The sequence below is a fragment of the Artemia sp. Qi Xiang Cuo genome, chromosome 3 (genome assembly GCF_049724085.1).
Source record: "Artemia sp. Qi Xiang Cuo chromosome 3, ASM4972408v1, whole genome shotgun sequence".
NCBI classification, from domain to species: domain Eukaryota; kingdom Metazoa; phylum Arthropoda; class Branchiopoda; order Anostraca; family Artemiidae; genus Artemia; species Artemia sp. Qi Xiang Cuo.
The window spans coordinates 510,093-524,410 of record NC_142796.1 but is presented as its reverse complement, the minus strand read 5'-3'; the positions used below and the strand labels follow the sequence as shown (position 1 = coordinate 524,410).

The 14,318-nt window shown below is 36.8% G+C and overlaps 1 protein-coding gene across 1 annotated transcript in view; it reads left to right on the top strand.

Annotated features, from left to right (window-relative positions):
* LOC148953629 (integrin alpha-PS1-like) overlaps positions 1–14,318 on the top strand; it is a 117,409-nt gene that overhangs the window by 83,574 nt on the left and 19,517 nt on the right. The window contains exon 6 of the mRNA XM_089087260.1: positions 1,633–1,844. Within this exon, the coding sequence (XP_088943386.1) occupies positions 1,633–1,844 (212 nt within the window). The remainder of the gene's footprint in view (positions 1–1,632; positions 1,845–14,318) is intronic.

Genomic DNA, 14,318 nt, shown 5'->3' with positions numbered 1-14,318 from the left:
TCTTTCTTCTGGCAAAAAATGCAAAATTCCACATTTTTGTAGATAGGAGCTTGAAACCTCTACAGTAGGGTTCTCTGATACGCTGAATATGATGGTGTGATTTTCATTAAGGATCAATAAATTTTAGGGGGTCTTTCCTCCTTTTTTCGAAAATCAGCCAAATTTTCTCAGGTACGTAACTTTTGATGAGTACAATTAACCTTGATGAAACGTATATGTTTGAAATCAGAATTAAAATTTGATTTTTTTTATGTATCTATTGGTATCAAAATTCCGTTTTTTAGAGTTTCGGTTACCATTGAGCCGGGTCGCTCCTTACTTACAGTTCGTTACCACGAACTGTTTGATGGTAGATTCTTTTGAGTTTATTGATATATGTGTATTGCAATTCCAATGAGCCATATACAAAACAAGAAAAAGAAAATGATGCGTCGAGACAGGAGTAAATGTTCTATCTAAGGGTCCAAACCTCTTAAAATGAAAGAGAATTTATATTCTTTTAGAAGAACATAAAAAATATTTGATAATTTGAATAAAAAGTGCCCAGAAAGTAAGGACAACTTGGAATTTCCCTGGTGGTGGGAAGGCGTGCACTGAGCCCCTTTCTTTGTGTATGGGATCCAGTATTCATGTTGTATTGCCTTCCAAACCATTTTGAATGTCTTGCATTAATTGTAAAACAATATTTAATGTGGAGATTCATAAGGCTCTATGGGACATTTTTTGTTAAACTGATATTTATGTTTTATAATTAATCTTATGAAAAGACTTCCGTCCTATCAATTATTCTGACTCTTCGCAGATTTTTAAGATTAGTGAATTCTCTGTCCAAATACAAGTGCAAACATAGCTAGAGATATTTTTTATGTTGAATATGTTTTGTTTTATCTTGAAAACCAAACACAAATTTTCCTTTTACTAACAACCTAGAAACCAAATGGTTTTTCTGTTTTTTTTTTTTTTTGTTCCTCTGCTAAATTTAGGCTGTTTAGCATACGGCTTTTTAAATTACAGCCTTGTTCAAAAAGTCACAAAATGAAACCATATTTTTTTCACCCAGGAGTTGAATAAAAGCCATAATTTGGGGCTTTGTATCCCCAGGAAAGTCAAGAGCCAAGATCAGATCTTGCCTGCAAATTTATACCCTCACCCGCTATGTTTGTTTGGCTTGTTTGGCAAATTTCACAAAATAAAAATCGCCTTCTATGCCGCACATTAGCCCAGCGCTAGAATCCAACCATAATTTGGGAGTTTTTTTTTTCTGTAGGAAAGTATTGGGAAAAGATTAGGTCTTGGAGGCAAAGCACCCCTCCCCCTTCAAACTTTTTAAAAATAGTTTAGTATTGTAAAGTGAAGCATGTTGGCATTAAGAAAAAACAATTTTAGTCCCTTTTGAGCTGAGACCCCAGATCTAATCCTCCCTTGATGGCCCTACCAATCCTTGCTTGCCAGAGGGAGATAGCGTGTTCTAAAATCAATAGCGGCCAAGGTTTGAAAGATGCGTTCTTGACCAGAGTTGTTTATTTTTTTCAAAACATACCAAAGTTGAAGTCATTAAAGGCTGTAACTCAAATTGTGCAAACTTACATATTTCAAATATATATAGAACTCATATGTTTTTTTCTTTTTTAGGGCTCATGAACAATTTGGATACTGTCAAGCTGGCACGTCTGGAGCTCTTCTGAACGACGACACAGTTATATTTGGAAGTCCGGGACCATACACTTGGCGTGGGACGCTCTTCGTCACCTCCGTTGCTGAGGACTTTTTGAAGAGAGATAAACAGATGTACTACGCTCCAGTAACCGCAGATCAGTCACCGATGGACAAGTACTCGTACCTAGGTATTTATATCCTTCATTATAACATAATTTTTGGTGTGGTGTTTCAAAAGGCGTTGTGTTACATGATTTATCAAGCTTTAATTTACCATTCTTACATTAGCCGTTACACGTACAACGCTACAGAACAGTTAACGGTTTCTTCGGAAACTTTTACAATCAGATCAGTCACTTGGTTTTTGGATGCTCAGAAGAGACATCTCTTTTTGTTCTTGCCCCAAGCCTAACAAGCCTAACAGTCAGTAGATTACATTAAAAAGTGCCAAATTTTATAAGTAGATGTGTTATTATATCCTGTTTCGTTCGATACCTTAGAGATGGAAGGAAACTTTTGTGGAAAGTTTTCTTTTTTATTGGGAGGTATCAGAATCTTGTATTTTGGAGGAGGGGATAAATTGTTTCTTTTTTCGCAGTCCTAGCAAAATTTTGTAGGCTGTGTTATTTTTCTTCTTTATACCTATTGTCTTGAAGACTCAATGAAGAGATGGTGTTAAGTAAAAACTGTTAAACTCAGGCCGTTCTATTGATTGGTTCAACGCGTTTCCCCACCTCATATTAGATTATCAAGATACTTCGAAGCTTCTGATTTTTCCAAAATATCTTATACCCCCTTTTCTAAGACATAGAAAGGATTGGAAAATGGGTCTCTTTGTATAAAAGCTATTTTTGGGAACTGCTATAAAGCATCTTCAATCTGCTTGTTACTGAAAGTAAAAAAAAGCAACTCTGCGGATGTTTTTTCTATTTTTTCACGTCGCATGAAATGTGTCTGTTGCAGGGATGTAAGCTGGGAGATGAAGATCCTATATCTTCCTGATTTTCAGGGCACTTCTTATTCATAATGTCAGATAGAATATGGGTTTCTATTAGTGAGCCCCCCCCCCTCCTGAGAAATTCCTGCGTTCGTCCCTGATATGTTGTAACCGAATGTATTGTGAAGTGCCACAGCTGACTCATTTCAAATCTACGACACTAAAGACAAATTTTACCTATTGATTCTATTTTTAAGTGTGTTAAATATACTACATAATTTGCCAAAATAAATTCTAAATATAATAAATAAAAATTAAACTTTGAGTCTATTTTGATTTAATGGATAGCAAACTTTCTTGTCGTTATTTGCTGCAAAAATGTAAGGTTTAATTTTAAAATTTATAAAATTCTATACTAGGGGTCTTCTTGCTATCTTGGCAAGTAATTGACTTAGGTGAACAAAATTTTCAGAAATGCATCTGGGGCCCAAAATATATCCTTGGAAGACATTACCATGCCACTATCTTTACCCTTTTCTTATTTCTAGGCTGTTAAGATTGTATACATGACAAGTTATACCCATCTATATTGTGACAAAAAAGCCTTTACGTTATTTTTTTATTTTCAATGTCGTTTTCGTTGGTTCTAATTTTGAAAATGTATATTCTAGTATTTCAGCGGGATTTTAAGCCTTATCAGGGGGTTTTTCCCCCTAAATTTAAGAATAAATTAACAAGCCTTTAAAATTATAAGTCAAAATTGAGTGAAGATAGGAGGCTCAGAGCACTTTTCTCGTGTCTCGTTTCAGCAAAAGATCTGTTTCTCAAAGTTCAACGTGCATAGCACGAAAATTATACAAGGTCATCAAACGCTTGTGCCCCTTAGAGGGAAAAGGAGAGAGGTTGTCGTTTCAAAATACCTTTTCAGGCTCTATTTTAGGCTTTTGACTCATTCCTGAAAGTTTCATTCACCCAACTCAGCTACTTTTCAAGATAGCAAGAAGCACTTAATCTGAAATTTTGCATAAGATTGTGCAACTCTGATAATGTTGGGGCTCATTCAATCTTATGCACTGATGGCTTTGACCTCATCAAGGGTGGATTGGTTATGCCCAACCTTTATGTCCCGATGGGGGGTTAAAAATGATTCTTTTGCTTCAAATGAGAAAAAGTATTAGCTGCCACATGTGATGAGATGATTGACATTGGGAACAGTTGGAAATCATAGCTGTTTTGCCGAAGGTTTATGCTTTAACCTATGGCTCCCTCGTGATTATATTTGCAAAAAAACGCAATTCAGACTGTTTATATAGAAAACCCACAGGAAATGCTTTGAAAATCGCAGGCATGAGACGGGTAAATCGTAAAGCGAAATATCACGAGTTGCTACGAAATCTCGGAGAAATAATCAGTTTTTCAATACTGTCCATTTTTAAAAATTATCCATTGAAATGAGTCCTGAGCACATATGCATTGGAAAATTTTAGCGTATGCAAATTTGTATTTTTCCGCATTGCGTCTTGTAAAAATCGTCCCCAATCTGGAAAATCGTTACGATTTCTCCAAAACGCTGTATATGGGAGCTCAGGATAAAACTCATTCTGCACGCCCGATGCAGGATTAGTACGAGAGAGGATCGGTATTGCGGACACGGAGGCAAAGGCAGGTTCTGAGGCATATAGGGCACATGACTGACGCTTAAGGCAATGTGGCGGTACTAAAGGTGTGTACAAAGGTGTTTGTTTGGATATACTGTATTTTCCTTTTTTCTCATTCCCCCTTGTATCCCTGGCCATGGAGCCTTTCGAGGGGGATTAGGAGTGTTGTGATTGGATTGATTGGAAATTGTGATAGTCAGTGTCTAGCCCCTTGATCCAGATTTGGGCCTAGCTTAGTTTATACTATTCGTTTAATTGATTAGCTGATAATTTAGGTTTTGGATCATTAAAAGATTGTATTTCTTTAAAACATGTGACTTTGTGACATTGCCGCCTCTCGAACTTGCACCGAAACGACAGAATAATCTAAATTTGCGGGAAGAACAGGAACTGTATGGTCTTGACTGCTTGAGCAAGCGCAGGAAATTGTTCCGAAGGTGGGTAAACTGGAAAAAGAGCAAGAAAAATATACAAATTATGCGTCCCCTAATCTTTGATGAATATTTAAATCATCCCTAACAAACTTTAAAAAAAACTGTTTCAGTTTTACTTCGGAGAGGGAAGGCTGGTCAGGAATTTTCTGAGGGACATTAAGATATTTTGTAGGTTTTTATATCTTAAAGGGTATAGCTCTTCAGGCCGTTGTTCAAAACAGCAGAGTTGTAAAAAAGCAGATTCAAGGACGCTCATAGGGACAACAGATTCAGGCGTCCTCTCTGAGTAGAACATGAATTTGCGGAAAGCTTAAAATGTTGTACGTGCGGGACAATATATTAGCTTTCCTGGTAAAAAAAAAGAAGGTCGCTACGGAGAGTTTATCTTCAAAACATTAGCAGAATCACACAAAACTTAGCTGTAAAAATGCATTCAACATTTCAGTCAGTTTTGAAAGTGTCAACTTCTACACATAGTACGTATGAGCCAATGTGGGATGATTAACACTGTTCTTTGTACTAAACCCTTTTATGCAAGTCCGAGATCCACAGTAGATCCGCAGTGCGCATTCCATGCTGCTTCTTTAAAACTTAAGTTGAAGGGACTTGGACGTGTTCATAATTAGTCAATGGGAAAATTGCCGAAAATTATGATCAAAATCACTCACTCAAGCTTCGCAATATAAGCAAGAAAAAACAGGGAGAGGGGTTCAGCTCATCCAACAAATTTGTACAAGTGTCACTGCAGAATTAGTTTTTCGTTGGAAGAAAAAGCTGTCAAATTCATACCTTATATAATTGTGACAAATTTCATATAGACTAAATGTAATTGTAACATGAATTTGCAGCAGAATCAGGCGTTTTCCGCCTCACCTAGAGGTGGATGGCGTTTACCCTCCCCCCCTCCGGAAAATACCCTCCCAGAAAATACCTCCCCCCCCCCCGCGGAAAATAAGGCTTTCCAAATTTGAGAATTTTATTTTAGTTTTATTTTTTAATTTCCGCAGGGGAAGGAGTTTTTATACTTGTGTATTATGAGCCACTCACTCAAGTTTACGCTGTGTAAAACTCGAGAACAAACCGGTTTCTTCGTTAGTTTTTTTCAGCTTAGCCCTAGACAAGATAGACAAATGAGAGAATATATGGGAAATATATAATTTGGGCTATATATTTGTATATAAGGGGGGGGGGTAAAGTATATGGACAGTTTGAAGTCAGAAAACAGTTCTTTCTTGGCATTTGGCCACTAACAAATTACAGAAGAATAGCGAGGTATCTGGAAATTTTGGTAACTAAAAAAAAAAAAAAAGAACCCCGTATAAAGTAAACGTAATGTTTCATTTAAGTGTTTTTTTAAAGCGTTTCTGTTTTTTTTTCAATAACCGTTTTTTCAACTATTAAGTACTATTATTAGGTTAATGTATTGTTTCATTTAGTGTTCCAAAATGTTTTATGATGATCGCTGATCAAAGTTTATGTTATTTGTGCCTTTCATTTCTGCTATTTTACTGTGTTCATGGCCGTATATTTAGCTTTAAAATACAGTTAAGTTGCACCCCCGCCTAACTGGTGCCCCCTGTCTAGAATGTCAAGATTGTTACGAATTTTTCTGTATTTTTTACACTTTTTCCATTTAATTTCGCGTTTTTATGAAGTTATGCCCCTCCCAAAAAACATGCACGTGTCTGTTACGTTTCACTTCTCATTCTGAATTAGAAATTTCTTTAATTTGTGTTTTTAACAACACCAGAAGCAATTCATTACCTATATTGCAAATTAAATATTATGCCACTGATGACAACTTGATGTCACATTCCTTGACAAAAAAACAATAATAAAGAAATCTCATAAATTGGAATTGACATGTCACTCACGTCACAAAAAGAGGGTTTTCAACTGTCTTGTAAAGCAGCAAAAAGTGCTTATCAATCAATGTAAGATCAAGGTATCTAATCACAAGCGTGGCATAAAGGGATATTGACTATCCTTCAATATGTTAGCAGTAGATGAACCGAAAAGGCTGATTATTGAATCAGCTGTTCAAGCGATCTTGACCTCCCCCTCGCATTCAAACCGAAGATAGGGTTAACCCACCATGTAAACAAAATTGGTGAAAAGTCTGTGAACGATCAATATTTTCTAAACCCTAGTTTGTTAGTGACTGGGAAGTGAGGTTGCAATGTTAAGGCTAATTTTGTACGCATAGTGATGCCCATTGTTTAGATTTGGGGAGGGGGGGGGGTCAACTATTGTCATTGTTCGACAAAAGGCACCTGTTTATGTGTGGTTTATAAGGTTTGGGGAGGCGAGAGGTGAATTCTTGAGCCCCCCTGTGACTTCCCTTGGGTTCGGCCTTTGTGTATTCTGTGTCAAATATTGAAAAAAATTGTCTTTCAACATACCGCTTGATAAATGTTTGCCTATGACTGCTTTCGCAAAATCTGTATATATAGGCTAGCCAGGAGTTCCGCCGATGGAGGGGCAAAAGTATAAGAAGAAAAGAAAAAAGGGCGAATTTCATTATGAATACAAAAAATTAGCCAAAAATATTATAAACATTTTTTGGGGGGGGGGGGTGAAGGCCACTCCGCTACATACTTGAATGAGCACTATTACTGGCAAGAATGAAAGTCTTATTAATCCAGCAAGAACTGTGCACGGTTTGTGTCCGAAATTGAAGGGCTTTTGCCGTATAGATTCAAGTTGAAGACAAAGGATATAATATAGGATGTATACAGTATTTCGTTTTTTCAAACGGGGAAAACAAATGAATTACTGCTAAAGTATGAGAGATTCTAGGCATGCAACATACAAATCTCGATATGCCAGGGGAGGGGGGTAAAACCATAATGCCCTATCTCCAGGGGCGTCGTTTGGGCTGACAGTTTTCCCCTCCCAATAATTTGGAGAAAAATTATTCTATAGCTCATGCGCCTTGACTATCCGGATATGATCCCCTCTTGCTCCCCCAATAAAAATGCTGGAGATTCGCCCCTGCCTATCTCTGCTCATGTACCTGGATATATAATGCAATACATCCATGAGGTTATATGATTTTTGATTGTAATGGATTAGAAACCAGATAAATTTCTTACAAACCTTTGTTAAAGGTGACTTTGCATTTGTCGACTGGGAAAAGAGGCAGATGCGTAGTTGAGGCGGGCAGGGAATTTGGCTCCCTGAAATATCAGTAGATATAAGGTAATTATTGGGAAAGATATTGCTTGTGTTGGATAGCCTACGACTTGTAGTTAGAAGATGGAAGGCAGTGAATGTTTTCAGGCCCAAAGGACAAAGCAACAATTCTATATTAACTCCGGCCAGTGTGTCTGATTGAAAGCAAAAATGTTGTCTTTCTAAAAGTTTCCTTTTCAGACTTCTTTGATTACCAATCCTAAAGGAACACTGATATTACGTTTTCTGACTATGCATAATCGGGAGGCTTTTAATTATTTCCTACACGAATTTACTGGCCACAGAAACACATTTTTTAGCCTTGAGCTGAAATACGAAGGAACCGAATATTTGCCCACCGTAAAGCTCAATTTTTTAAACTATGGGAAATTTGGCTACCAAAGTAGAATCTGACTCCTGTGAGAACCAGGATGCGGAGAAACGGAGAAGGGGGGCCAGGATGAACTCCCCCTATAATAGTTATCCGGCTAGCAAGTTACAGTTAAAAAAATATTACCCCTTAAAAACTAAAGTATTTCTGCGACTCGTATATCGGTCTTAAAAGTACAGGTAAAAAATCATTTGAGATCGTTGGACAAATTCCACGGAAGGCAAACCCCTGCTTCTTCGTTGTTTTGGTAGTTCCTCTCAGAGCAAAAATTATTTCGATGATCACCCTCCCCCCGGGCCATGGTGAGAGCCTACCCTAAGTCTAATAGGGGTATCCACGCTTTGTACTTTTAGTTTTCTCCCGCGTCAAAATTGCTGATGTAGGTTATCTATCTATTTTTCAAATTAATAGCTACAAAATGTTTTAATGAGGTGACATCTATCTACGAATAACAGTTTTCATAAGAACGTCATAAATTTCGCGGGTGACCGAAAAATACTCCTAAAAACTTCTCAATTAGGTGCTAATCATACTTTTGTATAGAAGGTGTCAATTGAAAACGCCTTATCCTGATTAAATACTTCACCATGAACCTGAAGTTTGTTTACTTTTACACAAGCTATACAAATATTATGTTTAAGATGCAGTACACATTAAGCGTTCAAGAATTAAATTGTACTTGAGTAGTTTGTCCTATAACTGTGTGACTAGACTTTTTCATTCAAGGGGCTATCCACTCCGTAATTTGGTGTATTTCTTGAAGGGCCGTTTGCCCCGCCATGCGCAGTGATTTTCATTCATGAAAATTGGTGGGGGGGGGATAAATTAGTCCTTTTTTCAATGAAAATACCGAAAATGTATTTCCCAATGAAATACACAGAGAAGGTATTTTTCAAAATGTAGGGAGAGGGAATCTTGGGACGCATTCCTCTTTGCCTTGTAATTAATCCCACTGACCACGCTTAGTATACTTAAACTATGCCGCACTTCTTCACACCAGGTATGGGGCACTGCTCCGCATCTGGCACATTTCTACCGTTCGTGGCACAATTCTTCCATGGTTTGGGTGCATCACGGGGTGGGCACGATTTTTAAAGTCCTCCAGTTTCAGTCCTTCACCTTTTCAGTAGTCGTTTGGTTTTATTATTATTCGGTTTTATCGGTTTTATTATTATTATCGGTTTTATGGTGAAGTACAATTTTGAGTTGACTGTAGGCCCTTCCGTGATTTGGATCGCTATTATTTGTTACTTTGGTTTAAGGAATTGCGTGTGTGTCCAAATCAAGCCGGAGAGATGAACGTAATGTCTCTTAAATTTGGTGCCTTATAAACATCAAAAAGTATCAGATGCTCTAATAATTATAAATTGTTCTAAAAAATATGAAACAGTTCTAATAAGTATTATAGATGTTCAATTATAGAGCCAAATACGCATGCAGGAATTTCTTTTAGATGGGGTGCAATATTTTGAATGACGAAATTTTCGGAAAAATGTTAATATCTCGGGCGGGGTAAGAGGCGGGTTCATAAGCTCTTAACTTTGTATTCGTAGGTATGTCACGCTACCCGCTAATTTCAAAGGATTCCTTACTGTATGTAACTGATTTAAATAATTTAATTTATTTTTTTTACACATGGAGGAGGGATAGTGAAAATTTACCCTAAAATTGATCCTATGCCCCCCCCCCCTCTATGGTATTGGTAAAAATTGCCTAAAATGTGACTTTTGTAATTTGACCCCTCTTCCTTCGTGAAATATCCTCCTATTCTTACCTGGAGATCAGACAAGGCACATAGTGGGATCTTCAAACCCTTACCCACATATCCCCACAACTTGAGATTTATACGGTTTTTTCTATAGTCTCTTATATTTTCTTGCGTTTTTTTCAAATACCCCCTCCCCCCAAGAAACTTATTCCGTTCATGCTTGATCAGAATCCTGTATAGGCATAAGAATGACTGACTGCATCCATTGCTGCCTTTTGTAACCCTTCTATTGTTCTAGGGTAGTCGTTGGGAGGGCGAAGCAAAATATAAAAATAAAACGAAAACAGATGATATAATATATATAAAACATATGGACTATTATGGAGGAAATTGTGAAATGTACAAAGTGCAGAATCCAAAAGCCCTCCCCCTCCTTCATACGTCCATAGTTATATGTTTAACATTTTTTGTTCCCATTAGATCTGTACTAATTCAGCTATCGGTTCCGTAAGAATTTACGATCGACACTGTTAGCCTTGGCTAGTTTTTGCCAATTGGCCTACTTAGAAATAATATCTTAACTGTTAAAATTAAAAAAAAAAATAATTTCTAGGTAAAAACATCGTTAAAAATAATGTAAAATTAGCCCGATGGAGCTAATTAAGGAAAGAAAAATGATTGTCATTTGAGCTAGTGCGATCTAAAAAAATAATAGCAACCATGCCTACAGTATTTTGCGATGATTTCTAGAGTTTTCTGAGAGCATAAAATATAAACATTAATAACTAGGTTATGGAAAAATTAAATTTTTATTGATATTTTTTTCTTTACTCAAATGTAACCTGGAATTTAACTCTCACTTTTCAAAACTATACTACAAACAACGTGAATAAAGATCAAAGTGTGTCAATTGTCATTGATTTTTTATAGATGTTAACTTGTCGCGTGACCTTGTTAGTTAATTCAACTGTAAATTCGTAAGCGACAAAGAAAGAAAATAAAAAAGTTGTGGTTTTGGCTTACTGTTTTTTTTTTGACAGGCTTTCACTTGAAACAGATCTTTAAAAGAATTAATTTAAAAAACTTTTTCCACAAAATAAGTTTTTCAAAGAAAAGTAAAGAACTCCATTAAACAAAAAATGAGCAAAAATAAAATCAAATAATCTACCAAGCGTAGATTATTAAACCCAAAACGAACAGAAATTACAATAAAAAACAGAGTCAAACTCAAAACGAGCAGAAATTAACATGAGTATGGCTCAAAGCCCCTATGCCTTCCCAAGGCCAGAACATAATTTGCACTTTACTGAAAAAATATAAATATTTGTACTTTTATAACTTTAATAAATCAAATAATATTAATATTTTGATTACTAAATATCAGTATATGTATATTAAACTGACAATGCTCATTCATTTGCCCCCAGGGCAAAACTTACAACCCTTGCCCTAAGGGATGTGGGGGAGTGTCATCCTCAAAAACATAATTTGCAGACTTTTTAACTACGTCGAACAAAATGGCTTGATTGGATGTGTTTGGGGAAATGGTGGGAGTGACATGGGTGTTAGTTATCCTCCAATCATTTTCGACTATTAAAATGGGCACAAGCCCTTCTAATTTCCAATCGAATGAGCCCTTTTTGAAGTTTCTACAACATCACTATCTATAAAAACCTTATATGCTCCCAGGGCATAACTTACAATTCTTGCCCCGAGGGCTCTGAAGGGGTTTTCATCCTCAAACACCTAATTTCTAAAACTTTTAACTACGTTGAACAAAATGGCAATCTAAAAATGTTGATTGGATGTGTTTGGGGAAACGGTGGACGTGAGGGGGGGGGTAGATGCCCTCAAATAACTATTGACTATTAAAAAGGGCACTAGCCCTTTGAATTTCCGATCGAATGAGCCCTTTTTCAAGTTTTTTCAACAAAGCTTTCAATAAAAACCGTATATGCCCCCAGGGCATAACTTACAGCCCTTACCCTGAGGATTGTGGGGGGAGTGTCATCCTCTTAGATATAATTTCCGGACCTTTTAACTACTTTGAACCAAATGGCTATCTAAAAATTTTGACTGGATGTGTTTGGATAAATGGTGGGCGTGGAAGGGATGTTAGTTGGTGGGCGTGGAAGCCTTTCAATCACTTTTGACTATTAAAAAGGGCACTAGCCCTCTCAATTTCCAATCAAAAGATCCCTTTTTGATGTTTCTGCGACAACGCATTCTATAAAAAACCTTATATGCCCCCAGGGCATAACTTAAAACCCTTGCCCTGAGGGCTGCGGAGGGGGGGGGTTATCATCCTCGAAGACCAAATTTCCAGAACTTTCAACTACGTTGATCAAAATTTTGATGGCTATCTCAAAATTTTGATTGGATGCGTTAGAGAAAAAGGTGGGCGTGAGAGGGGGCTAGTTGCCCTCCAATCACTTTCAACTATTAAAAAGGGCACTAGCCCTTTAAATTTCCATTCGAATGAGCCCTTTTTGAAGTTTCTACGACAACGCGTTCTATAAAAAAAACCTTATATGCCTCCAGGGCATAACTTACAACCCTTGCCCTGTGGGCTGTGGGGGAGTGTCCTCCTCAAAAACATAATTTATATCTGGAAATCAATTTCGCTGAACAAAATGGTTATCTCAAAATTTTGATTGGATGTGTTTGAGAAAATGGTGGCCGTGGAAGGGGTGTTAGTTGCCTTCCAATCACTTTCGACTATTAAAAAGGGTACAAGCCACTCCAATTTCCAATCGAATGAGCCCTTTTCGAAGTTTCTGCGACAAGTCCTTCGACACGAAGTGCCCTGGTATGAAACAAAAAAAGACATTGTGCCAACATCGTTCTTTACTTAGACAGCGCGATTGCGCTGCCTATGATAATACATTTTTGTCCGGTTTTTCTTTTGTCGATTCTGCCTTTACCCTTGCGTCATGGGCCTATACCAATTTTTTTTTACCATCATATAGATGTAATAAATTTGTGCTAAACAGGGACGTACGCAAGGCTGGACCCCCCTCCCTTATTCTTTGTTTTCTCAAATTTTATGAAATTTGTGGGCACTTATACAAATTATGAAATAATATTATTTTTTTTTATTATCGGCCTCCCAAAATTTCCCGTATACATGCATGTATTCTATAATGTCAGGTCTTCAACAGTTGCATCAACTTGCAAAAATGTAGAGGGAGAGAGGAAGTAGTTTTAGAAATCTAGGGAGGCAATTTGTTGTTTTTTTCATTCTATAATGCAAATAGCGAAAGGACATTTTTCGCTAAAATACAAAAAAAAGGTTTTAAAATCTGAGACGACAAATTAAATATTAATATACAGGATATTAAAGAATTTTTTTTTAACAATCAATTTATACATCTAACAAATTTGAGGTACAATTTGTACCTCACAGGTCCTATGTATATAATCTTCAAGAAAGTGGTTCGAAAATAATTTTTAAAAAATAACATTCATCGTTATTATTACTAATGAAAAGAACGACAGAAAAATTCAACATGACCTGACTCCCTATAATTTGGAACAGGCACGACCACATTGACCTTTTGGTCCGTGCCCCCTCTGAAATCTTGAGGTTTCTCCTAAATTTTTTGTTTTTTTTCCGTTTAAGTCGCCCGCTTTTTTGTCCTTTTTTTCAATTGTTGCTCTCCGTCAGGAAAATTTAAGACCTCTTAAGCGAGTTAAATTCTTACGAGCCTAACTCCTTTGGGATGCTCTGATTGACTAGGGCAAATACTTACATATGTTCTGTATTGAAGATATATTTTGTGTTCTATTGTTTTATGAATCTGAAACAAAATTTTCATAGATTCGGTCCCAGGGAGGTACCCAGAATGAAGATCCTTTTGAGCCTGTGCCTCCTTCCCTCCCTAAATCTCAAGGTGGTTACGGTTATCCACATAATGTCTTCAGTTTGACATAACTGGCCCATGACATAATTTGACATAGTTGATTTTAAATCTATGCCTCTCTCCGTAATAAATTTCTGCGAAAGTTTCGCCCTATTTTTTATTTCTTACATCCTAGATTCGAAGACTAACCTTATGTGCCGTGGAGAAACACAATGTTGTATGCTGCATTTTAAAGAAGTATAAACAGTACGAAAATTGTCCATGGTTTAGGGCTTCGATTTTTCCAGGGGGGGGGGCTCGTCCCTGGTGTCAAATAACTGTGTTTATTTTAGACAAATTTTTATCAGAACCCTAAGCAGAGGCGCCTATTGGAGGAGACCAAGGAGCAACTGTCCCCTAGACTTCAAAAAATACCTTTTTGGAATACTTATGGAGAAATCTTGAAAAATGCACCGCCCCCCAAGATTTTGAGAGATCCATTTTTTGTATTCTTATTT